General features: G+C 39.2%; 1 protein-coding gene across 2 annotated transcripts in view; it reads left to right on the top strand.

The window, feature by feature from the left end:
- Positions 1-25,910, top strand: part of ATP10B (ATPase phospholipid transporting 10B (putative)) — a 51,287-nt gene that overhangs the window by 17,095 nt on the left and 8,282 nt on the right. For both annotated transcript variants that reach the window (XM_065849176.2, XM_071814792.1), the window contains 13 exons: positions 1,315-1,421; positions 4,944-5,075; positions 7,753-7,880; positions 8,901-9,153; positions 10,044-10,279; positions 14,791-14,970; positions 15,311-15,896; positions 16,425-16,531; positions 17,274-17,400; positions 18,907-19,091; positions 22,379-22,691; positions 23,824-23,900; positions 24,473-24,598. In XM_065849176.2, the coding sequence (XP_065705248.1) occupies positions 1,315-1,421; positions 4,944-5,075; positions 7,753-7,880; positions 8,901-9,153; positions 10,044-10,279; positions 14,791-14,970; positions 15,311-15,896; positions 16,425-16,531; positions 17,274-17,400; positions 18,907-19,091; positions 22,379-22,691; positions 23,824-23,900; positions 24,473-24,598 (2,557 nt within the window). The remainder of the gene's footprint in view (positions 1-1,314; positions 1,422-4,943; positions 5,076-7,752; positions 7,881-8,900; positions 9,154-10,043; positions 10,280-14,790; positions 14,971-15,310; positions 15,897-16,424; positions 16,532-17,273; positions 17,401-18,906; positions 19,092-22,378; positions 22,692-23,823; positions 23,901-24,472; positions 24,599-25,910) is intronic.

Raw genomic sequence — 25,910 nt, 5'->3', positions numbered from 1 at the left:
GGCAAGGCAGGACCAAGGCTTGACATTGACTTTGTGGTTGTTTAATACGAACTGTTCTCACAAGCTTCAGCTCTTTTCAGAATTCAGAATTCAGCTCATTTACATTTGACCTGAGGGTTAGACTAGACTATTTTTTAAATCTAAATCCTTTCTAATGTTTAAAGATATTCAGCTGCATGGCTCTAGTTTCTTCATATTTATGGCCACAGGGAAAACATATCCAGGATCCAACAAACAAATCAGATTTTCTTCTTATAGCTAGAAAATGTTAGCAAGTAAGAAAAACCTTACTGAACTGATGTGTTAGACTGGAATAAAAAAGTTTTTTTTCTTTTTTTTTTTCCTAGTGTAAACGTATGTATGTGAGGAAAAAGCCATATCCTCTGTTCCCTGTGTTCTTTCTTCATTAAACAGTTCTGATATAGGCATTACAGGGAAAACTATACTAGCAAATTCAACAGATTTAAGGCCATTCCCTGGCTATAAGTCCAATTTGTATGGCACGACTCATGTCCTAAAATTCTCTCACCCTCCAACACAAGGCATCTGTTATATAATAAAAACTGTGAACAAAAGTAGTTTTATGTCTTTGTTTCCAGTGGCAAGTAACAAATTGCCTGCCTGGTGGAGCACCAACCTTATAACTTACTTCGAGCTTTCACCCATCTGTTCTGCTAGCAGAAGGATCTGGTGTGAGACAGGACATCTTCTGCCAGGATGGAAAGTCTTCCATCCAGTGTGAGAGTGAGGAAGGAGCCTCAGACCAGAGACCCTTCAGCTGAGACTCGAAGATGAGAAGCCCTTTGGTGGCTGACAGAAAGACCGAGGCTCTTGCAGGGTGCAGACATATTCACGTGAACATCTACCAGCAAGTAAACATGATTCAACTTTCTGGAAGAATTTCATCTGAATGAAGTCACACAATGAGGCTTGACTTCATTTGTGATATAGTGAACCTGTCAGATAAGGTACCAAGGGAAAGCCAAATGTTTCATATTGATATCATGATACATACCTAATGAAACTGGTCTTCAGAAGAGATAATTGGACTTCTCCGTAACTTTTTACTGGAGTCTTTATTGCAGTTGAGTGAAATACAAGCAAAACAGGGCCTTCCCAGTTCCTCAATTTCAACTTGAACCAGACCTGCAGACAAAAGTTGTGTTTAATACTTTATTAGAGCAGGAAAAAAAAATGTATTTTATTTTATTTTATTTTATTTTATTTTATTTTATTTTATTTTATTTTATTTTATTTTATTTTATTTTATTTTATTTTATTTTATTTTATTTTATTTTATTTTATCTCTTCTAGGGAGCAGCCAAATAATGAACGGATTGGTTTTAACATTGAAAGCCTCTTGCTTCGTGGATGTACAATCAGAAATACTGAGGTTGCAATAGGAATTGTTATATATGCAGGTAAGGTGTACTTTCTAGCTAGGTAAATGTAGAATTTCCCTGTAAATATCCTTAAGTAAATATGCACAGTCTAATATTGCAACACAATTTGACATTTTGCTCTAAGAACTGACAGTGCGCTAGAAAATTACATAACTTTTTGACATAAAGGTATTACTCATCCATCTCCCAAGTCAGAGTCCTGCTCTGGGTCTCTGGCAACTGACAGTATCCTTGTCTATGTCAAATATCTTGCTATCTTTGCAATATCTTGCAAAAATATCTAGACAAGTAAAAATTGCTAAGGTGAGTTTAACTCTCAGCTCTGCAGTTGTGATTATAATGTTAATTCCATCTGGAATAAAATCTACATGGCTGCCCAAGGGAGGTCTCACTGGGTCCTCAGGGCAGAAACTGATGCAGCTCAAGCTGTGCCAGGGCAAGCAACTGCAGACAGTGAGACCAGCAGCTGGAGGTGACAGAAGAGGCAGCAGCAGCAGCAGAGGGTTGTGCTGACACAAATGTAGTGTGTCCATACAGCCAAGAATTTCGTGCAGTAGAGACATGAACCGAGCAAGACAGTGTCAGTGCCCAGATCAGATGCAGCAGCGTCAGGTTCAGCAGTGGGTCAGCTCAACTTTTTCTCAGCATCGTTTACCTTTGGAGTGTTACCACTGCTTTTACTCAGTGAGCATGACTTATTATTGGCTTTGCCAGTTGTGCCCTCTTTTGCTTCAGATAGAGCGTATCGGCTACCCTCTTTATCTTTAGATTAAATGAAAGTCAATTTAAGGACAACAATTAATCCCATTATTGTTTATTTTTATCTGTCCAGTACAGTTGTGTCACTTGTTTTATGTCTAGCTGGCAGCAAGGGGTTCAAGGCTGAGCCACCTGAGAGAAAACAGAAGTCAAGAGTCATTTATTTTACATTAATGTCCACAATCCAGATTATTTTACCTGACAACTGACCATTTTATTTCACTACTGGAGTGCACTCTAAATTACTATAGCTCCCATATGTTTCCAAAGTAACCTTTTCTTTGTGGTCTTTCATTACCTGTCTCTCTGAATGCTGCATGTAAGGATGGCACCTGCCAGAAAGAACAGGACAGCCAGAGCCAAACCAATCACTCATTTTTTGCAAGTAACTGCTATGTAAAAATCTCTGCAGGGATAATTCCCTATAGAGCTGCAGTAACGTGTCTTCCCTACTCCTGTTAGGATTCCTATTTTTTGTCTCTTTAGTTGAGATTTCCCAGTATGTTCCTTTGGTCACCAGCACAGACCCTAATGTGGATCTCTGTTAATGTTGCTTAAGCTGCTAGTAGCACAGATTGGAGTTTTAAAGTCTTTGATCTGAGTAAGTCTTCAATTCAATTTCCAACCGACATCTTTCTGTCATTGTCAGTATAAAAGTTCACTCTTATTCTTCTAAAAATAGACTCACTTGAGACGGCACTGGTTTAATGTCTAGGGTTCTTTGGCATTGATTATGCTCTGGTTTTTAATCATAATCTGTGACCTTTTCTGAACAATCAAGATCAGTCACATTATAAGATGGCACATTCTCCATTTGTATAGCTCTATTACTCCTCAAATTTACTTTCTAATGGAAGCCTTTGTGAAGAGTAAAGCTATCACTTAATGTGATTGTTTAGCCTGTGCAGTTCTTGTCTGACCCAAATATGGTTATACTTTTCATGGCTACCCAGATGGTTTGACACATAGCAATAGAGCTAACGCACAAAAACCTCATTACAGAGCAATAGTCAATGTAGTTTTCTCATTCTGACAGGAGCAGCAGCAAGAATTATAAGTTTTTCAAATAATAAAGGGCCAGAACAACATTTTAGATAAGCCCATCAGCAGCCACAAATGGAGAGACAAGGTACTAGCGGGATGGTAGGTGAGGTGCTGGGTTGCACAGCATATGAAACTGTGAGGATTAGAGAATAAAGTAGTACATTCTTCTTATTTCTGATATTCTGTTTCTCGCAAGGTGGTATATGTATTAGAGATGTATACTTTTCCTGTTGAAGTGGAAGGAAATGATAGAACTGATATTTGGAAAGAAATCTCTTCCCATTTTCTTCCTGAAATAAATCTATCAACATTTCCTTGAGGGTTTTCTGTAAGAGATTAGAAGTTTCTGGCTTGTCTTGTTTTCAACACAAAACATTCCATTAAGCCTGACATAAAAGAAAAGTGAGGAACAAGATTCACACAACTGCTGGAGGAAGAGGCGTGCAGGCAGCAGTACACTCCATTCTGTGCAGCTCAGTGCTTAGAGCATTTGTTCACCAAAGGGAAGACTTGGGTTTTGTTCTCACTTCTGCCTGTATGAGAGTGAACACACATCTTCTGCTTCACAAGTTGTACCCTTAATACCTGACTGTGTGGAACAAGTGGGTATATGAGCTGGAAAGGAAGGAGCCTTGGTAGAATAAGCTGGTCCCACAGACACAGCTCCAGGTTGTGTAAATAATTACGTATTCACTGGAACAAAAAGCTGAGAGTCCCAGCTCTTGGGTGAATGTCCTGAACATAAGGCTGGAGAGTAGTTTTCTCTCTTATTCTCTGCCTCAATTAATAACCTTTGATATAAACCTGGAGTGGATCCAGCAGGCGTGATTGAATCACACGTAACTTTCAGCTTTTTGTTCAAATTGCTTCCCTAGAGAAAGCCAAAAGGTAGCTTGGAAAACAGTCCATCTCGCACACATCATGCACATACAAATAAAAACTAAATACAAGTCTGCTGGGTCTGGGTTTTCAGGGGAAAGGACTGTAGTAATAAACATAAAAGATAGCATTTAATATAGCAACAGACAGTATCCAGATATTTCAACTCTGGATCCACAGTTTAGATACTATTAATAGTGTAGAAAAAGCAATTTCTGCTTGTTAGCGTCTTACAGCACTACTCTTTTTTCATTACAAATATACCAGCTCGATTCTAATTCAGAAAATTTTAAGGATTGGGATTTTCTTATTTCTAACCCTACTGTTTTTCTAGCATTTTACAACCACATACTGAAAAGCTAAATAACACTGCTGGATCTGGTATGTTGGATTTAAGTTAATACATTAAACGTGTTTAGTGGCTTTTAAATAGCCGCTGAAAAATATTCAAATGTAGGTTTCAGGAATCTATGTAGCGCCTATTCAAGCTGTTTGTAAAACTCAAAAATATTATTGTTCTTTTTCCTCTTATTCTCAAGGAGATTTGATTTTTGCAAATTTAGATAAATGTTGCAATCCTACCGAATCTGCTATCTGTGGGAAAGTAAAATGTATATAACAGCTGAAATCTGTAATGTAATGGAGGCCTTTTGCAAACCTCTAGATTCAGTCTTTGATATATTCTGGTATTCAGCCAAATGAGAAGATAGGCAATAAAATTACCAAATGAAACTAGAGTCAAATTAACATTAGTTATGAGCATTCCGCTTTCATCTTCTGAGAGAAATATTAAAAAAAAAAAAAAAAGTGAGTGTAAAATATTACATAAACATGGTGATATCCATTTGTGTTTTGAAGGTCATGAAACTAAGGCCATGCTAAATAACAATGGTCCTCATTACAAGCGCAGCAAGATAGAGCGTCGGATGAATATGGATATTTTCTTATGTGTGGGACTCCTGCTTGTGATGTGTCTTGTTGGAGCTATAGGTATGAAGCACTGACAAATATCTTCTTCTATTTCATTGCGCTTTTGTTCTAAATGGTTGTTAAAATTCAGCTTGTAGACATGAGTGAGATCAGATCTAGAGATGAATGCTCTTGGGGTCTTTAGGCTCTGGTCTTGCCAAAAGGTAAGTTAAAATGGCAAATCTGAGCAATTCAGATAGAAGAAAGCTCAACCATGGCTGTAAGTATTTCAGATAAGCCCCATCCCCACTGTGGTAAAATATGTGTAAAGCAAGCAAGGGAAATCCATTGGGTTAATGCACTAGAGGAATCAGTACTTGCCAACTGAGATCTACTTCCTACGTGGATGCTTGTTCCACGTAGCTTTACCTTCACTTCCATAACATTTTCCTCCAATACTTTCGGGAGTGATGTTATCCAGAGCTACTTAATTTACAATCCACGAACTGCACATAAGTAATTCATCAACTTTAGAGCCTCTACAGCTAACTTCCTTCTCAAAAACCTCTTTAGAGCAGGCTGCAAGATGACTTGTTTAGGTAGGAATAGCCTGCATTTTTCTGGGGTCCTTACAAGTGAGCACCCTTGAATATAGTAACTGTGGTTAGAGGATTAGACTTTGCTAGGCCGCTAGTCTCAAAGACATCATCTTTGCTGCCTGTAAGCACCTGCTCACCTTCCAGCTCTGACTGCAGTCTGTCCCAGGCAGGTCAGGATTAATAGACTCCCATAATCCTGAGGGAAGGGCCAAATTTTAAACGCACAGACTTTTGAATGAGTCAGAGCTTTGAAGAAATAACAGAGGCTCCCATAAACACTTGTGTTCAAAGTCTTTTTTTAATCTGTTTTATCTCAGTGATAACTTACTTAGTGCTACTGCTCTGAATTATTTTTTTATTAATAACAACAAACTCAAATCATGTGTTTCTGTCAAGTTTTCCTGAACCTGCCCTGAAGGCGTGTGGTTTGACGTACCAGCCAGTCATCAGTGTAATACCATTAGAAACAAGGTCCATCCAAAAAGACGAACAATTGAACTGACTTAATCACTTTTTAATTTTGCTACTTCATGTTGCAGTGGGCTTTTTTGGCACAGAAATGGGATTTCAGTTTGACAGCTGAGCTCTGTGTGAGGGAGGGACTTTATTTTCATTGCTCCCTGGCTGCTGTCATGTAGATTCAGAGGCTTCTCTTTGGTATATAGGGGCCCTTGAGTAATAAAGTCCTTTAATTTAAGATTTAAAGTAGTCTCAGCCAAAAAAAAAAAAAAATCATTTAAAAACCATTTATCTGCTCTGGTTAAAAAAAAAAAATCTATGAAGTGTTCATAATCTAAGCGAAACATGTAAAACAGTAATGAGTCCCTTAGCTTTCACCCATTCAAAATGTCCTGTAGCTCTGCCATGAGTTGTTGCTTTTAACCTTGTCTGCATGTGGGGGTTCTAGGAAGAACTATTTTATTACTGGTGGATCAGCTATCAGGTAATGGGTTCAAACTGCAACACAAGGGGTTCCACTTAAATTTGAGAAGAAACTTCTTCTCAGTGAGGGTGGCAGAGCCTGGCCCAGGCTGCCCAGGGGGGTTGTGGAGTCTCCTTCTCCGCAGACATTCAAATCCACCTGGACACCTTCCTGTGGAACCTCAGCTGGGTGTTCCTGCTCCGGGGGGATTGCACTGGATGAGCTTTCAAGGTCCTTTCCAAACCCTGACGTTCTCTGATTCTGTGATCAGGATTTTTCTTGCACACAGTGAAAAATCGTGTAGGAAGTGGCTAGTAGAGCACCACTGTCCATGTTCAGATGTGCTTGCGGTCTCTAGCAGCCAAAAAGTACTACTGAAACAATTTTAATTCCTTTGGCAGCATTTTAGTGGGCAGATGCTGCAAAACAACTGCTTGCTTAATTAGTGCTCATAGATGTTTTATCAGAGCTGAATATGCAAAGTGGACTAATAGAGGTTTTTGGCATCTGGAGCACTGACATAATGAGGGAAACTCAGTTGTTGGTCCTAGCTCTGTATTAAGTTTTTGATTCTGTAAATTTAGCAACATCCTTTTGCACAGTTTATTTCAGTAAAGGCAATATGAAAGGTGGTAAAGTTATTGTGATGGGCTGCTGGTAAGTCCCAAACTGTGGGCTTTGTTGTAGCAATTCAGTCTTATCTACTGATATTCAAGACACAGGGGGAAAAGCAGTTTTGTGGTACAACTTAGCTGAAGTGAATGTAAAAAAGAGCTGCCCAGACTGAATTGTAGGAGCTTATAAGACAGATGGAAATCAAGAATAGTCAGGAAGGATAAGAAATATTTTGGTTTGTCTACATAACAGTTAGGTTTCTTTCTGTTAGAAAGTGGAATGGCAGTCTTCAGCACCGAGGATTTTTAAGGACAGCAGCAAAACATGGAGTGAGGAGAGATCTGTGCAGAGGTGAGAGCCCTGGGGGGCACCTGCTGAAGGAGAGATGAATAAAAATACCTGTGTCCGCTCATTTCTTACTAGCATTCAGTGATATGCATGTGCTACAGAGCTCTGTGTACATGTTTCATTCTGCAGCAGATTTACAGCATTGTTGGGGAACTGTTGCTTTGAAATGTTCTTTCTTTTTAATTATTGTAGCAGCCTGTACCTGCAAATTTCAGAAGCTTTGTCAATCACCTGACTGCTGAGCATACATCAGTATTGTATATCGTTCCTGCAGGCCATGGCATTTGGACTGGAAGCTTCTCAGAGCATCCACCTTATGACGTCCCAGATGAGAATGGCAATTTTCTGTCTCCAGCTCTTGCCGGTTTCTACATGTTTTTGACAATGATAATCCTGTTGCAGGTAAAAGACAAAAACCTGCTACCTTCAAGGAAGAAGCTATTCAAAACTGAGTGTAATTACTAATGAACAATTAATATCAACTAATAGCTGTACAGCTATTCTTAGCCCTATTTGAAAATATTGCTAGGAGTGCTTCAAATCATCCAATTGTGAAATGATGTGTCAGGTTTTTTTTCTTTCTAACTGCATATTTTTCTCTTTCTTGCTGTTGAAACCTCACAAAGATTTACATCCAAATGTCAGCTTTTTTTTTTCCTGTCAAAGTCCAGAATTCCAAAATAAGAATGTTACTTAATATCTCAGGAAAACAGTGAAACCAAAATTGACATTTTCCTTAATGGGAAATAATAAATTGGTATGGTTTTGCTGGTTTGGGAAAGAAGCTAAATCAGAAGTAGAATGCTTGTATATCTGAGTCTTATTAAGCTTAATTGAGAGAGAACATTTTATGGGATGGGGGAAAAAATTACATTTACTTTTCAGATCTCTTGATGAAACTGCTGAGATTCTAGTGGACAGAATTTCTTTAATATGAATGAAATTCCTTGGGGAATCATTCTTCATTACTGAAACAGAATATTTGTGCATCTTAAGCATTCATTATTATTTCAGGGCAGGGAAGCTAGTGGGTGGGAAGCGTTGTGTGCAAAGTAACTGCTTGTGAAAGCTTTTTACATTAAGAGTTAGTCTGTCCTAGTGCATCCGTTCAGGGTTTCAGGAGGGTAAGGGCAGCATGCGCCTCTGTCCAGAAAATGTGCTTTGTAAGATCATCCTCTTAAAGACCCATTTTTGCACTTGGTGTTCTAGGAATCTTGTCTCAAATTTGACACTATTTTTCCCCCTGTTTATCCATTGCTCTTGTGTGCAGGGGGTTTTTTCTCCACTAAACTACTATTATTCAGTCCTACAAGATCTCTCTAGGAAGAACCATTCCTCTGAAAATTGTCAGTATACCTGTGCCAGGACAGAAAGCAATAAGACTTGTCTTACCCCTCACTGAGAATTTCATCTCTCTTTCAGACTTTAATCCCCATTTCTCTTTATGTGTCCATTGAGTTAGTCAAGTTGGGCCAAGTCTTCTTAATTCACAATGACATTGACCTGTATGATGAAGAAGCAGACTTGCCCATACAATGTCGTGCCCTAAATATTACTGAAGATCTTGGACAAATCCAATATATCTTCTCAGACAAAACTGGGACACTAACAGAGAACAAAATGGTATTCCGACGCTGTACTGTCGATGGAATTGAGTTTTCACATCAGGAAAACGGTGAGAGATGCTTTTTTCTATTTGCTTTTCTCTCTGAGCAAATAAATGTTATTAATTTAAGTACTAATATTTAAAGCTGCTGAGCCCTCTGACTGAATGTGGAGCTTTGCGGATTTGTCTCTGTTTTGTGAGGGACTCCTGTTACTGAGATTTGCGAAAGTGTTTTAAAAGATTCAGAAGTCAGACGGGAGAGGTTTTTGCTTCCCTCTGCAGGCATCTCAGGCTTTGCCCTGCACTCAATACACAATTGAGAGTGCAAACAGAAGATTTTCTCTTTCATTTCCATGTGAAAGCCAGCCAACCCTTAATAAACTCATAAACTGAGGTAGGAATTAAACTCAGTGGGTCCAAAAGTACCGTTGTCTTCTGTGTGATATGAAAGGTACAGCTGCACGTTTTCTTGAGTCGACCCTGCCTGCAGTCCGTACCTGCAGCCTCTTGGCATTCGGTGCTCTGAACCTGGGGGTTTGACTCGGGCCCTTTCTTGGTCGCCACTTTCTCTCTCTCCACAGTGTCAAGGATTTTATTAAGCCAGCAGGCAGCTACCAAAAAGATGTTTGTGCTCTGTGACTGAAAACATTAGCAAATTTGTGAATTACTGTATTTCATTCTCCTGTTCCAGGCAACCGCAAAATGCAGCTAAAGAGACCAAGCACTAAAAGTCCATAAAAATGACTGATTGCTTTGAAAGTGCATTTTTGTTTCCTTGCAATAATAAAGATTGGAGAGTGGGAGTTGTCAGGAACTGGAGAGCAAAGTTTTTCTGGTGCAGGCATTTGTGATATTTTGCCTTTGAATTGGTCTGTTTCAGTTTTTTTAACCAATGAATTCTTCCTGAGCAATGCAAGGAACAGAATAAGAAGTAAGGTTTCATTTTTCTCTTTCTACAGCCAGGCGCCTGGAAACACACAAGGAGTTGGATTTAGATGATGAGGAATTTTCAAAACTTCAACACCTCACTCTTCCTCCCATGAATACCGAGACATCAGCCACTTTAAAGCAGAGGACCATGGGACCTTTAAGGAGATGCCAGAGTGCCAGAGCTCATTTTCAGGGGCATACAAGGAACAGGTCACTTGGTCGTCGTGACAGCAACCAGTCTCAAGTGGCATTCAGCAGTACCCTTGTGAGTACGAGCAGACTGAGCTAACACATTTTAAGGAGTTGAATTTTGTGATAGGAAGACAACACGTGGGCAGGAGAAATCCAAGCCCTGTTGGAGCTAAGAGAGGAAAGGGGAGACAAAGCGTTGCAATCCATGCAGGCTGCAGTAATGGGGGAGCTGAGTGAGGGCTTGGGAATTTGGGTCCTTTTATCAAAGACTGCAGTACACAGGTTAGTTTTTGTGATGATTGCTTGATAGGAGAAGGAGACATGAATTTGGAGTTCAAGGATTGATTCTGTGGTTCGTAACAGCAAGAGATACTTTGCACAAAGTGGAATGGGCTTTTTGTACTGCTCTGGCACACCAGGGGAAGTGAGGTGGGGATTCTGGGCTGGAGTTGTGCAAGAGGAGCTATGGCCATGAGTCTGGTACCCGGCTTAGCAGAAACAGGAGGTACAGGTCCTCCTGGGAGGTGATGGCTGAGAAGAGGGTCTGAGTTTGAAGTCTGAGTTTTGAATGGAGCTCAGAAAGCCACAAACTACTTCTGCTGCTGCTAGCGCTGCAAATTACCTCTGTTAATCAAAATTCAGCCACCCCTGCGCCGTGCATGCCAAATGGCCAAGTGGCACTCTCCAGAACAGTTCTGGGAGTTGGTTAGTGTGCCAAAAGATAAATGTTGCATTTTTCAAGGTTTGTGTGGTTTGTTTTGTTTGTTTGTCTTTTTAAAAGGCACTTCTCACAAAGATAATAAAAGTTAAGCCAAAAAGGTCTTATCAGGATAAAATCTTAAACCCTGCAAGATGTTGAACTCTGCAAGATGCTGAAGAGCCTTATCCCCCTTCAAGTAGCTAGGTAGCCGCTGCCTAGCCACATGTACTGACTTGGAAATACATGTTTTCATTGCAATTCTAGGAAAATCTTAGACTCAGCTGAATTTTAGATCTGAAACTTCCTAAAATCTAACACAACCTAATTAAAGTCAGTCTATTCTTTTCTTCTTGAAACAGACATTTCAGAAAAGGCTCTTATGGGCTCTCAGAGAAGGTTGAACACTTCCAAAATTAGAATTCCAATTAAAATTAAATTCCTAGGAAACCCTTCCAAATTAGGTGTTTTTAAAAATATCTAACAAATAACTCCGTGAGTTTTTGAGAGCCCAGGGATCACGACTTTCAAAGCGTATTGAAGGAATCTCTTGCCAGTATATTTCCTCAATTTTGTTTGTTACTGCTAGGCGATATAAATAAATACAAATAAACTGCCATATTATACTCTTTTTTCCTCTGTGAAACTAGTATCAAACATCTTTGCAGAGGAAGATTAAGCTACTGTCATGGAAATAACCAGCCTTAGCTGCTAATAGGTGTCACTCTATCTGCATAAATCATTTAACCTCTATGACAAATATGAACACGTAGTAAACATGGAGACACTTAGGTGCTGCCCAGAGGCTGCCCTGTATGCAGATATCCTTCAAATGCATAGTGGTGGCTTTCTTTATCAGCCAAGCCCATTCCCTATTGATAAAATGGGGATATTAAAATTGTTTGTGTCTCTCTGGTTCCTGTCCTTTGGAATTCATATCACATTGTCTGATGCATTTATACTTTGCTACAGATCTGGAGCATCTTGAGTACTCCAGTTATACAGGTAGAATCATGAGCCTGAATGCGTGTCAGTAGTTAAGCTTTTTAAGAAAAATCTATCTTCTAACAAGGCATGATTGAAAACACAAAGATTGCTATTTGACTAAATCAGTTTAAGGCCTGCAGAGCACTTCTGGATAAATGGCTCTGTTAAAATAAAAGTTTTGAAGTATTCAGTGGCAATCAGTGACTGTCAAACACAATGCTCCCTGTGAAATTGTGAACCTTAGCTTCTTCAGATCAAGAAAATACATAATAATGTGAAGTCCAAAGGCCAGTAGTTGGCATTTACAATTTGCTTTTTTCTTACTAAATGTCAAGTTTCCAAGGGTTGTTGTTCCAGCCCCATGAAACTATTCATGAAAACTGGTAGCCTCGGGTAATAGTAAAATTGAAGAACTTTGCAAAACTGAGAAGGCACAGTGGTTTTTGGGTAAGGGTTAGCACAGCATCTGCTATGAGCACCTGCATGTCAGAACCGTTGCCAAGAAAAGCATTTTAAAGCAAGAGGGCTGTTAACACAATAGTATCCTACAAAATGTAAAGAGCTTAACTGGAAAGTAACCATGCCAAACAAAAGATAATTGTTTACAAATGTCAAATTTATCTGTGATCAGTTTTTAAAGGCAAACTCTCCATGCAGTGATCACAGAATATACTTACTCTCAATCAGCCTCACATGAACCGGTGATAAGCAGGCTGCATATGGTATTTTGAGTGCTTTGTACGGTACTAAGTGATCGTCCCTGCGACTCAGCGCGTTCGGACTTTGTTTCAGTGTTCTGCACTTAGGAAGCTCTGCAGCTACAGAATATGCTTCAGCCTGCCTGTTTGTGTGAGTGTTCTCTGCTTGACAAGCTTCCATGTTTTGCTGAAATACAAGAAGCTCTCATAAATTAACATGTTCTTCTCGGTGCTTTTCTGAGATAGAGATGAAGATGATGGGTTTTTCATGGTATTTGATAAAGTTAATTAAACTGGAGCCTGCAGATCCTAGAGGAATAACTAAATAGCATTGCTTGTCTTTTCTAGAGTAAAAGCAACATATGTGTAATGCAGAGCCTAACTCTACATTTCACTGAATGCAAAAAAGAAAATAAGAAAATATTTTGTGATAAAAATTGATTTTTATATTCTTTCGTTTTTAAAATCCACCTCTGAGACCAAAATTGACCTGACCATTTTCTGTTTTTCCAGAGGAAAATTTTGAACTCAGAAAATTTCTGCTGAAGTTGAATTGCTACTGGTACATTGTCAGTCTTTACATGAACTAGAGCCAGATATTGAGGATATAGATGCAACAGAAATGGGGTAGGATAATGATGGATAGGAAAGGTTAAGATCCATGTGTAATAATTTGTGTTTTATGAGGTTCAGTCTGAGGGTGGCGGTGCATGAGGAAATTCTATTAATAGCTGGGCAAGCAGTCAATGAGTTTCTAATCATTCATGTTTTGAACTTAATATAGTTCCCAACATAACTGTTTTGAAAGTTTTGTCTGCATGTTTGTATTTCATTGGAATTGTGCAATTAAACTATTTGGGTTTGCTATACGTAGCAAGCACAGTACAGACCACAGATTCACAGTTGCCCACAATAAATGCTGCAGTACAATGCTGTGAAAGAGTTTCTAAAGAATGACAACTTCAACTTTTCAGACTCTGATTTCTTTTAAGAGACACAAGAAGATAAGTAAAAAAGAAAAACCAGGTTTGTCCTCAGTATGTACTTGTTTGCTAGAGAAAGGACTGCATCTATACCAAAAATCTTTCCCCATATGTGCAACAAAAAAGTGTGAAAACACTGAACCAGAGGAACCAGAGCCTCCTGCAGCACAGAAAGTGCAAAACCTTGCTCCATCTTTGGATTTCAACTGAGCACTGTGCTGCAAAATGAGCAGTAGATTTATCTGCAATTATTAGGATGATTTAAGAACCTCAATTCTCTTTAGCAAGCAGGAGTTGCAATGCAACATCCTCACCCCAGCACAAGAGGGCCACGAAGGTGGTTGGTCGACTTCTGTTGGATATTTAGGCAATTCAGGAAAACTGTGCCAGAATGAAGGAGGAGAGGGTAGCAGCTGAGGTGAACTAGGAAACAGCTAAATCACTTTGGCAATTCCTTAAAGAAGGCATCCAAAAATGTTGGCTCACAGGAAAGTACCTTTTACATTTGGAAGCTGTTGTTAAATATGGCCCTGAATTAAATCCAGAGCAGGCTTTGCTAACATGTAACTTCTGTTAAAGGTAATACTCCCGTAGGCCTACATCAGATTGGACTGTAGGTAAGGGACGTTTTTAAAGTAATTTGGCTTGCAAATTTAGGTTTGATTAGAATGACTGTGGTAGTAAAATTACAGTAACAAATCAGGAACAAATGAAGAATGTATGCAGTTATTTATTTATTGTAAAAACAGAAGAAGAATAGTTTGAGACAACTTTTCTTTCTGGGTGCAAAACAAATGGGCGCTAGAAATAAGAAATGATAGTGCTGTAACCAAGCCATAAGCACAATGTATTCTCTGTTGAAAAAACAGTCGGCTCCCACACTGAAATGGGAGATACCAAATCCACTTACATCTGGAATGCACTCTAATTCAGTAGTCAGCAGTTTCAAAGTTTGGGGATACAGTATAAATTATTCTTGATTCTAGCAGATCTCAATAGAAATAAAATCAAGATTCATATCCTTCTAATTATGTAGTTATGTAGCTTTTAGAAAACTGTATTTTTTTTTCCCTAGATGTCAAGCAAAAAAAAGGTATTCACCTTACATAATTCTAGGTGTAAATTCAATAAGATGCAAGAGGAAATTATCAAGGTGATATTTCTTCCTTGGGAACAAGGGTAAATGGGAGTAATCCTCATTAAGTAATTTCTCTTCCAGGAGAAGGATGTGGCTCCCGACAGCAGGCTGCTGAGGCGAGTGAGAGAAGCCGCACTCCAGACTGAAAATCTTTCTCCTTTTATACATATGAAGACCTCCCCATCCCTTACTGACTTTTTTCTTGCTCTTGCCATCTGCAATACAGTCCTGGTTTCCACAGCTACTGAGCCAAGACAAAGGGTAATCTAACCTTAAGTATACGAGGAAAATCGATTATGCTTCCATTTAAAAACATAGAGCGGTGTTCAGTGAAACCTGAAATGGTGAAAAATAGTTTCTTTGGGAGTTCTCCTCTAGTTTTTTTACCTTTTGTGTAATATCTACTGTTTCCCTGCCTGTGTATATCCCCTTCTAATCTGGCTTTTTATGTTTGATGAATAGCTATGGCTACCACAATATCTGCATTTTCTTTTTAGATTTTTTACTTTTTTTAGATACAGAAAAATATATTCAGATTTTGAAAAGTATCTTGTAGTTTGCATTTATTTATTTTTAACCATAGTTGTTCTTATATTTCTAGGTCACAGTCCCACCACCAATAAAACCTTCAGGAATCACCCTGGATAAGATTCATCAGATATTTCAACGGCTAAAATTAGCAAGCCTGAGTCAGTCTTTTTCATCCTCTCAGTCTAGTTCAGACCTAGGCGCTAGCTTCAGTGCAAAGAACACTGAAGAGCACCTTGCTGCCTTGGACTGCTGTGACAATGACAACAACTGCTGCAGCAGCAGTAGAAGCGATGAGCTCCAGGGCAAGGGCAGCACAGATATTGGTGGTGCTTCCCTGGATGAGGTTTTTAAATCTGTGACTAACAGTTCTTTGCCAACAGATTTTTGCTATGAGGCTGAGAGCCCAGATGAGGCAGCTCTTGTCTATGCTGCCCAGGCGTATAGTTTTACTTTAGTGTCCCGAACTCCCGAACAGGTGACTGTACGGTTGCCACAAGGCACACTCCTGACTTTTGATATTCTCTGCACTTTGGGATTTGACTCAGTAAGGAAAAGGATGTCTGTAGTAGTGAGACACCCTCTAAGTAAGGAGATTGTTGTCTACACAAAAGGAGCTGACTCTGTTATAATGGACTTGCTGGAAGATTCTGCCAAAGGTAATTTCCCAGTGAGCTATTTCTGTTGTGTCTTCTATAAAGAAGCACGAGAAGTTTGAAGTACTCTTCTCTGCATGAGATAGAAGGCATTAGAAGTATATTTAAAAAATAAGCTTTCTCTAGTGTTAGCCTTGCAGATCAGAAGTGAGATATTTACTTAACCTGAGTAGTGCTTAGAATATAGAATGGGCTAATTAAAATTCACTGACAGCACTAACCCACGTGCACTGTGTACTCTGCAATAATGCTGTCATGAGGGTCTGACCATTGTATTTCAGCTTGTCAGCAAGTGTGCTATAACATTAATAAACAAACAAACCAAAAAAAAACAAGTAATGTTATCTTAAAGGAAACATGGATCTTTAGCAAGCTTTCAACTTTTGCACAGCCAACAATTTGAGCTTTTAAAGGAATTCCTATTATACTGGAACCCAGTTTTCTCTAATGCCCACTCTTTTTTAATCTTAGTCCATTAGGTCTGAAATGATCTGTGCTTAAAATATGGAATCTTTATCTTGTATTCCTCAGATGACATTAGTGCAGAGAAGAGAATGAAGAGAATAAAAGAAAAAACACAGAAGCATCTGGACTATTATGCCCGTGATGGCCTACGAACTCTGTGCATAGCTAAGAAGGTAGGAGGGCATTAGCCTAATATTGTTTACAGCTTTGCTCTGTACATGTCAATAGATTTATTAGAGAAATGTAATGGTTATAATTCTTTCTGCTTCAGAAAGCAAGCCAGATACAGCCCATCTTTTTGTCCCTCTGTTTGATTGCTCTGCTATCTTTTTTTCCTCATTTACCTCAGTGTGAACAGACGATGAATTTCCAGTCAGCTTCAAAACTTTCGTTTCTGTTTCTCTTATGGTAACTCTAGCTGACCTTCTCTACTGTGATTCCAAGCAAGAAATAAAAAGTCCTCAGAGGAGCCAACCTTTTTCTGTTTTGCTTGGCTTTCACTTTTCAAAAATCTTGCCCTCAGCCTGGGTTAGTACAGCTTAACCTGATACTTTAATACAAACGTTGTCTATGTGCAACAAATAGGTCATATTTAAGCCCTGGAGAAATTAAGAGCAACCTTCGGAAAACTGTGTGTTCCAATTCAGAGTCCCAACTAAGGGCTGTGTGATCAAGAGTTTCTCTCAGTCATGTTTTTAAGTCTCAGCTGTAGGCCACTTACACAAACAGGAAGGCAGGTCTATTTTTCTTATTACTACTAGTTCTCGTAGTCATCTCTTGGAAAAGTTTCTGTTATTTTAAAGGTGACACGGTACTTTACCAACCTGCATAGGAGTTAAGTCTCTGTGATCCAGAAGGTTGGCATGCTTCTCTTCTTAATTTTAAAATGAGCTCTGTTTAAATTGTGTTATGCAGGTCCTGAATGAAGATGACTTTCAAAAATGGGCCAATTTTCGTCGGGAGGCAGAAGCTGCAATTGACAACAGAGATGAGCTGTTAATGGAGACAGCGCAGCATCTGGAGACCAAACTCACCTTGCTGGGTAGCTAAAAATAAGAATTGTCATTGTCTGAAGTATCATTTGCTCTCCTGTGATATTCTTGGCAATCAGACAACAACTTATACTCATTTATATAAAAAAGTCTTTCCCTGTGGTTTGGAAATCTCAGGACTAGGGTATAGAGTCCGATGTCAGTGTCGGAACAAGTTTTCATGCATTTTGAGCAGCAGTAACTTTGGAAAAGTGTACTGAAACTATCGTGTGCCAGGAGCAAAGAACACCTACGTCAGCGGCTACTGTGGCTCAGCTGGCACAGTAGATAATGAAGTTCCCATAATTCAATCATGTGTCTGTGTCCTTAGCTAAACCTATAAAATACTATAAATTAACTTCAGTTTTGAGCACAAAGTCCAAGGGAATTTTGGTAATTAAACTGTATTATAAAAAACACTGAATTAAACTGCTGGCCACACATAGGCATTTTTGCTGGTGAATTCTTGATGTTGTTGCATTATCACGTTTGCTTTCTGCCCTCTATAAAAGGATATTTCGTGCTAAAACTTAGATTCCTTGGTACTTGTACATCATCCATCACCATCATATCTGACACTACTATTCCGTTAAATTACGGAACACTTCAGTACTTTCTAAGTTGTTTCCAAACATTTTGTTCTTTAAGATTTTGATATTCAGAGTTGTCTCAGCCTCATCTATCTGTGAATACAACCTGTGCCGATAATTTGTTACCCTGAATTTCTGTAATTGCAAGCTATTAGCATTATGGCTTCTCATAATCTCTGCAGTGATTTAAAAAATTAGAGTAATAACAGTAAATGCCATAAGCAGAAACACATAAGAGGTATTGTAGATCTTGCCAGAATCTGTTACCTTTGCCAAGTCCTAAGGCTCTGTGTGCTTTCAACTTTTATTTCAGAAAAAGTGTTATTTCGGCTCAATCAATATCTATCTTTAATGTATCACAATTACAGCATCTTCAAACTGACCCCTAGTGGAAGAGGTAAGGAGTGTTGTAACATTCAGGTGGAGACTCATCATCAGGATGAGCGTTGGTATCTGCTTCGAAGTTTGCGTATTTTTAAAAAGAAGATTTACTGTACCATTTCTTCTCCCTTTGGTGGGTGAAGTATCTAACTTGACAATAAGGATAGCATTCATTTAAATAGTCCAAGTTTGTATTTTCTGTTTGCTTTGATGGGCTCAATGCAATACTTTAAAAATGCATATGGAGTAATTCCTCTGCCAGTACATTGTCATTTTGGATTATTAAGAAGAAATGAAATGCATTGTTCTGGCAACAAGTAAAATGAAGAGCCAGAACTTGATTACTGACACATTCAGGTCTTAATCCAAATGCAGATCCTGTGCCTGTATGTTTATTTGCTGGACACTACCTCAGCTCAGCTTTTGATAAGTTCAGGATCATGTCTGGAAGTCAAAGACCTTCTCTTTGGAAAAAAAAAAGAAAATGGCAACGTGATTTCCAAATGAAAGAAAACTAGTTCACTACTTCTTTTTCTGTTTGCCCAGGAGCAACAGGGATCGAAGATCGGCTCCAAGATGGAGTACCTGACACTATTACGGCTCTTCGAGAAGCTGGGATACAAATCTGGGTGTTGACAGGAGACAAACAGGAAACAGCGGTAAACATTGCGTATTCCTGTAAACTCCTGAAGCAAGGAGACACTGTCTTCACGATTAACACTGAAAGCAAGGTAAGCATAGAGAGACGCACAGAATTTGATACCTTCCCCTTTCTTCATGTCTTGCAGCTTGGCACCGTGTTGCTTTAGGTTGCACTTAACACAATAGCCAAGCAAAAACCCACAGAGCAGCATTAGACCAGAAACTCTTTGGACCACAACTAACAGTATGAATTAGAATGCAAGACAGTTATGTAGAGTTTTATTCAATTAAATGGCAATGATTTTTCCAAATGATTTTTTTTTCATTACCTGAATAGTGAGCTTTAATAAGAAGGTAATATGCAGTTAAGTGCTTGATTCCTTAATAATATTGATATCTGGTTTTTCACCTTGCAATGGAAATTTCAGCTACAATGATATCTTAACCCCAGGTGATGTCTGTAGGAAGTCACTTAGAAAGTACTGTATGAGTCAGTGTAGAAAAAGTATGCAGGTGTAGTTTTAATTAAATTCAGAACTTTCTAGTCACATGTTTCCTGACAGGATCAGACTTAATCAGAATTATTTAATCCAGTATCTCTTTCTGTAAGCAGCATTTCACATTTTTGGAAATCTGATTATAGTTCTTGTGGGCTGGTTAAAAACACGATCACTTTCCTGACATTCTGTGGTGGTGCACATAGCTGTTGATGTACATGGAATGAATTTCCATGGGCAATAAGGAGGTCAGGGAGTAGGCAAAGCAAACATATTCCAAAATGAGGATAATCACTTCAAGGGCGCATCTGTCAGATCCTGTGACTCACTGAAATACAGTGAACAATCTGTGGTGCAATCTACGGCTATTCCTGAAACCATCTGAATAGAAGGGAGAAAATAGAGTCTTAGCTTTTGAAGAGGATAAATGCTATTAAAGGGTGGTGAAAGTAAAAGGCTTTGGAAGAGCAACCTTGTCTTTTGCAGATTGTGAAGCAACATCAGTAGAGTACAGGGAAAAAAGGAGGATGGCCATTGCCATGCAGAGCCAAGCATCTCACCCCTCCGGGCATTCTGGTGGGACAGACGGCTTTGTGAGATGGATTTAGGTTTTGAGTTCAAGCACTATGTGGCTAAAACGGACATGTTTGCTACGGAGAGGTCAGCTATGACCATTTCTACAACCTAAAACTGGGTCCAAAATGCCATCTGTGCTGCCCTCTGTATTTTCCATGCCAATGAGCTCTTACTTCCCACGTAGCCTTGGATGCCCCTGAGGTCTCCGGGCCGCAGCCACTGCCCCCTGCCCAGGGTGCTGCTCTGTCCTTTCTGTGCAGTGTGTGCCCATGGCCCGTACTTGCAATAACAAGAGTTATGGGGAGACGAGCCTTTCCGTGGGTCGACAGGAAGCAGGGTTGTGAAGGCAGGGCTGTTTTCTGCCGCTAGGCAAGTTCTTTGTTTCAACTGCTTCAGTTATTTTCCCCACAGAAGGGGGGTTACCAATACAAACTTTTCTTTATCTATAAAGCTCTTGTGAGAAAATAGAGATAAAATGTTTTTTCTTATGATAGGCAACTCTACAGAGCAGTTAGTTGGCCTACTTTCTAACTGGTTTTGTCTGCAGTTAGTAGCTCTCCAAACAAGAATAAAATCCCGTGCAAATGTCTCTCTCTTTTAATGCCATGGAAATAGGAAAACACGCAATGATATGGAATTTGGCACAGAATACATTCCTTGCTTCAATGTGTAATTTCATTTGATACGCATATCTGCCTTAACGGAAGGCAGAATGAATATATTTAGGATGGAAATTAGAAGATGGTTTCTGTCAGAGAAGTGATGCTGCAGGCGAGACCACCCTGGCTCCAGGAAACACAGATGTGTGCACTCACCCATAGCACCTCCTATGGTCCTCGATCCAGACTCAGATGCAAACTGCAGCCATGTGCGTGCTTGTGTGAACACGTGTGGTTCAGTGGACTCTCGAGTTGCTTCCCAACAAGATTCAGCTCCCTCCCTTTCAAAATTAAGCTGGGAACACTGGTTCTGCAAATGTCTCCCAATGGCAGCAGCAGGAGGAAACGAATAATACATACAAAGTGCTTCTGCTTTCACAATAACCCATTAATTTTGCCAAAGTTAACCCTTGAACTGGCTTCAGTGGGAGGGGACTCTCTCACCACTCCTGAACCCAGTAGCTTATTTAAATATGGGAAATTAAATATCTTCCAGGAAGAAGCAACATAACTATGTAGTTTGGGGGATTTATTTAAAGAGGCAAGCCAAGACAAACCAGGAATTTCCACTTCAATTTTTGGCTTGTTCGCAGGAAGATGTTGCTTCTCCAATATTTTTTAGAAGTCTTCAGTGTACAGGCTATATGCAGCTTTTTATTAGATGTCAGAGGTACATTTGATTGCAGAACCTCCCACTTAAGTGTAATTTAAATCTTGCAAGCATCCTACACATGTACCTTATGCAACATAAAGTGAAAATAACATTTTAGAACTGAATCATCACTCAATAAAGCTGACAGAAAAGGTAGAAAAAGGGAGCGATTAGCTCTTCAGGTATTCAGTGCCATGCAACAGAAGGAGGACTTTAAGTACTATCAGGCAGCAAAATAGCTTTTAGATCGTTCTGGGTTTCCTCTGACAGTGGTGTGCCAAATGAAGAGATCTGTATAGGAGAGGTAAAAATGTTCCCCTCTCAAATCTGTTTGTGTTTGACACTAAGTTAATTCCAATTGTTTGCATCTGAAAGGGGAGTTTGGTCCAACATGAGGCAAATTTGCTAAGAGGGGAAGACTAAATTTGTGTTTGAGGCACAGTGCTGAGAGTTATGAAGTTTATTTCTGTCTTTAATTGTGACAAACACCTGATTTTGTGAACTAGAAAAGGCCAAGCTGTCAAAATTACTGAGTAATTTTGAGAATCTGCACCTCTTGCTTTGTTTCTCTACTGCAGTTTACTTCTAAGGGAAGCAAATGTTACAATATCTCACATCATTCGTATCAGAACTTGATTTTTAAAATCTCCTTTAGAAAAAAAAAGATTTTTAAAAAATGTCTGTACTCTCAGAACTGCAAATACAAATATGTCCTCCTGATGTGAATATTATTTTATTTTCTTTTAAAATCATTTCTTACTTCAGTTAACTAGCTGATAAGATACACAGTGTTTCCTCTGAAGAATTTGATCACGTCATTGAAGTAATCTCCAATCTGATGAATCAGTGCATTTCTCAGTCAGTTTTCCACAATGTTAATCTGATAAGTTTAAGCCCACTGGCATGGCTATACAAACATACGCTTTGTCAGTGCTGTGCTGTAAAGGGAGCTGGAGATAACTATTTCTAGAACCACTTCTGTTTTCTCATAGGAAACATGTGAATCTCTCCTGAATTTAACCTTGGAAGAGGTGAGGAAGAATTATGAGGTTGAAAAATCACAGAAGAAATTTTTTGGCATTATCCCTACATCCTTCTCAGTCTCTGAGGCCCCCAGTCCTGAGTTTGGACTGGTGATTGACGGACGGACGCTGAACATCATCTTCCAGGGGGGCCTGGAGGAGAAGTTCCTGGCGCTGACGAAGCACTGCCGCTCGGTGCTGTGCTGCCGGTCCACCCCTCTGCAGAAGAGCATGGTGGTCAAACTTGTCCGGAGGCAGCTTAAAGTGATGACCCTGGCGATAGGTACCTCTGTTTTGGATCTTACGGGAGAAAGAAGGGAGCAGGTTCTTCCTTTATGAGTTACGGAAATGTATGGAATATAGTCTATGAGCTATTTCTTGTGCCTTGGGATACAGGGGGAAAAAATAGCAGCAAATAGTATTTCCTGATCAAAAGCCATATGAAAGTCCTTCTTCAGCTTTCACTGAGCAAATCTGGCCCCCATTTAAACAAGACAAATGCACTCCAAATTCAAACTCTCCCAGCAGTCACCTCCACGTGCACCAGTACAAACGTATGTGCACAGTCGATAGCAGTTACCGTTTGTCTTTCCATAAAGCCCTTTTTCTGTCAGAGTTTCAAAACTTCTGAAAACAGAGCTATCCCCAGAGTGGTATTAAGCACTGATGCATTTAGTTTTACCTCCAAATAATGTGAAGTACTTTGAGTTTCCTGCTCCACTTTTGGTAAGTGATCCCACTAAGATCCTTGTAGAATCGATTTTTTAAAAAATACATCTCTGTGGGCCAAACAGAAAAGGAAGCCTGATGTATTTTTAAAAATCCTTGCTTTGCCTCAGAGTTCAAAATAAAAGCTTTTAGCCTTCATTTATTTTTCTTTACCAGCTAACCTCATTCACAATCTCCACGTTGCAGGCAGCAACCATGGCTGTTCTTTCCATGGAAATTTGGTTATGTTTTTGACATATTGCTGCAAGTTGAAATGAGAAGAATAAGTCCTGAAATTGGCTTGTTACATTGTTAGCTGCAATCAAATATATCATCTGGTCTGGAGAATTTCTGCGAAGTGTGTTGCTGAGCAAATGGAGTTTGCCAAGCAGAAACATACAAAACAATACATACATAGATGGTGTCAGGGTGTCCAGGCCACCACCCAGCTGGTCCCAGTGTCAGGCTCAGCCCTGGTGGGTCCAAGCCTCCTGGAAAGAAGGATGTTCTGACCAACATCACATCCTAGAGATTATGATTGCTTGATGCTGAATAACAGTTACCCTCATTGAGATGCACGATAGTACGGAATAGCCTTTGTTTATCAGCATAGTTGGGGGTTTTTTTTCTCTTGTTCTGATATAGGCACTATGTTCTGAGCACCCCTTCTTGCACATTTATTGTTCCCTCCTGTCTTCCCATTCTAGGTGATGGTGCAAATGATGTAAGTATGATTCAAGCAGCTGATGTTGGAGTTGGGATATCCGGCCAAGAAGGCATGCAGGTATCGCCTCCATTTATTTCCTGTCCTCTTTTCTCAGGTGGTCTCTTGCTGCTTAATAAGTTTCATAGCAGCCCTGTACTCCTGAGTGTCACATTAAAGATGCAAGTTACTGTTGTAAATTAAAATGCAGTTCACAATTATGAGTTCAGCCAAAAAAAGAGTGTTTTGAGCCAACAATTAACATGCATGGACAAACGTGTTTGCTCATAATCCTGGAAAATTAGCAGATGCCTGTCCGGTGTTAGGTTAACATCTGGTTTCTGAATCATCTCTAATATAGCGTTACCAGGTTTGTTGATTCTCTTTCAGTGGTTTCTGCACCAAATTCTTTTCCATACATCCCCTTTCCTCATTCTCCTAAGATGGAGAGTTCTGCAGAGATAGGAAGTTCCAAATATTTTCTCAAAGTTTGGAGGGGTTTTTGTTTTGTTCTGTGTTTGGTGTGTGTGTGTGTTTGTTTTCCTACAGTATTCAGTAGCAGGAAATCATTTCAATGTCCATGTTCAAATTTCATTGTATTGGGTGGGGAAAAAAGATTTATTGTAAATTAACTTCTATTCCTTCTCCCAAAGACTGTGATGGCTAGTGACTTTGCAATAACCCAATTTAAGCATCTCAAAAAGCTGCTTCTTGTCCATGGCCATTGGTGTTATGCTCGCCTGGCAAAGATGGTGATTTACTTTTTCTACAAAAATGTGGTAAGATTATTAAAATTTTCCTCCTTGCAAGGGCTAAGTTCAGGGCTGAAGGGTTTTCTTTTTCTTCTTTCCTCTTCTCTGCCTTCTCCACTCCGCTCCTGTTTTCTTGGGTGGGTTTTTTCTTTGTTTATTTGTTTGTTTTTGCAGGCTACACTCTCTTTTTTGGAAGCCACAGTTCCTGTTTATTCTCTTTGCAAGCTTATAGTATGCTACTTCCTTCTCAGTAATGTGCTGCATAAAGCATTGAGGAAAAATATGGATTCTAAATATAATTTGAAAAAACATTATTCCAGGAGGAAAAAGGATTCAAGTCTTAGTAACTTTTATATGGTAGTTTGAAAAACTATTAATAATACCCATGAACTTCAAAATAAAATTTGCATAAGGGAGAGCAGATTATTAGTGCTAGAATACAGAAGATGGCTCTACACTAAGAATTGACTGCCTGTGAAATCTCTGAATTTTTGCATTTAATTTGATAGGAACAACTTGCAAGTAACGATGCAGTCATATCTGGCATTTTTATTAAAAATTTAATGTATATGCAAATGAGCTGCGCATTGAAGAATAATGTAAAGTGAAAAAAACTGATAGTAATACAGCTTCTACAAGACAGTGCAAACAAGTCCATTTGAGGGGAAATACACTCTGAACATGAAAGAATATTTACTTAGAATTCAAAGTATCTGTACTTTTTAAATAATTTTGAATAAGGATTGTTTCTTATCAGTGTTAGAATTTGCAGCAGAAATGGAAACTTCCTTTTTTATTTCTTTTTTCTGGATTGGATACCCTTTTAGAGTTCAAAGGTTATTTATTTGCAATGCAAAATAGCTCTTCAAACTGGGATGCTGCTGTTCTATTATCTCCCCAGTACCATTAGGGTGCAGAAGGCCTTTGATTCCACATAGACAACCAGTTTGTAAAAGGACTTTAAAATCTGGTGCTCAGAGCTGTGAACAGTTTACTGAATTATTCTCAGCTATTTTATTAAAGAAAGCTAATGGCTTTTAAAAAGCTGTATCACAGTGTATCAGTGTGAAGCAGTCCCTTAAAAGACACTGCTTTATGGAACAAAGTGCAGACCTGTCTGCTGACAGTACTTTTAACCAAAATAACATATTCTTGGGAGACTCCGTTAATAACCAATGTACTACATTAGCCTCAGAGGTGGAACTATGAGATATAGACCGTCTATGCATTGCAAACTGAAAGGTCCAGATCACCTGTAATAGTAGAGAACAGCACGGGGGAAGGAAAAGGACGACAAGGAGAGGCCACACAAAATGCAGCTTCACAACTCCCACAGCCC

The sequence above is a fragment of the Patagioenas fasciata genome, chromosome 14 (genome assembly GCF_037038585.1).
Source record: "Patagioenas fasciata isolate bPatFas1 chromosome 14, bPatFas1.hap1, whole genome shotgun sequence".
Lineage (NCBI taxonomy): Eukaryota > Metazoa > Chordata > Aves > Columbiformes > Columbidae > Patagioenas > Patagioenas fasciata.
Note: the sequence above shows the minus strand (reverse complement) of the source record. Positions and strands in the feature narration are given on the sequence as shown.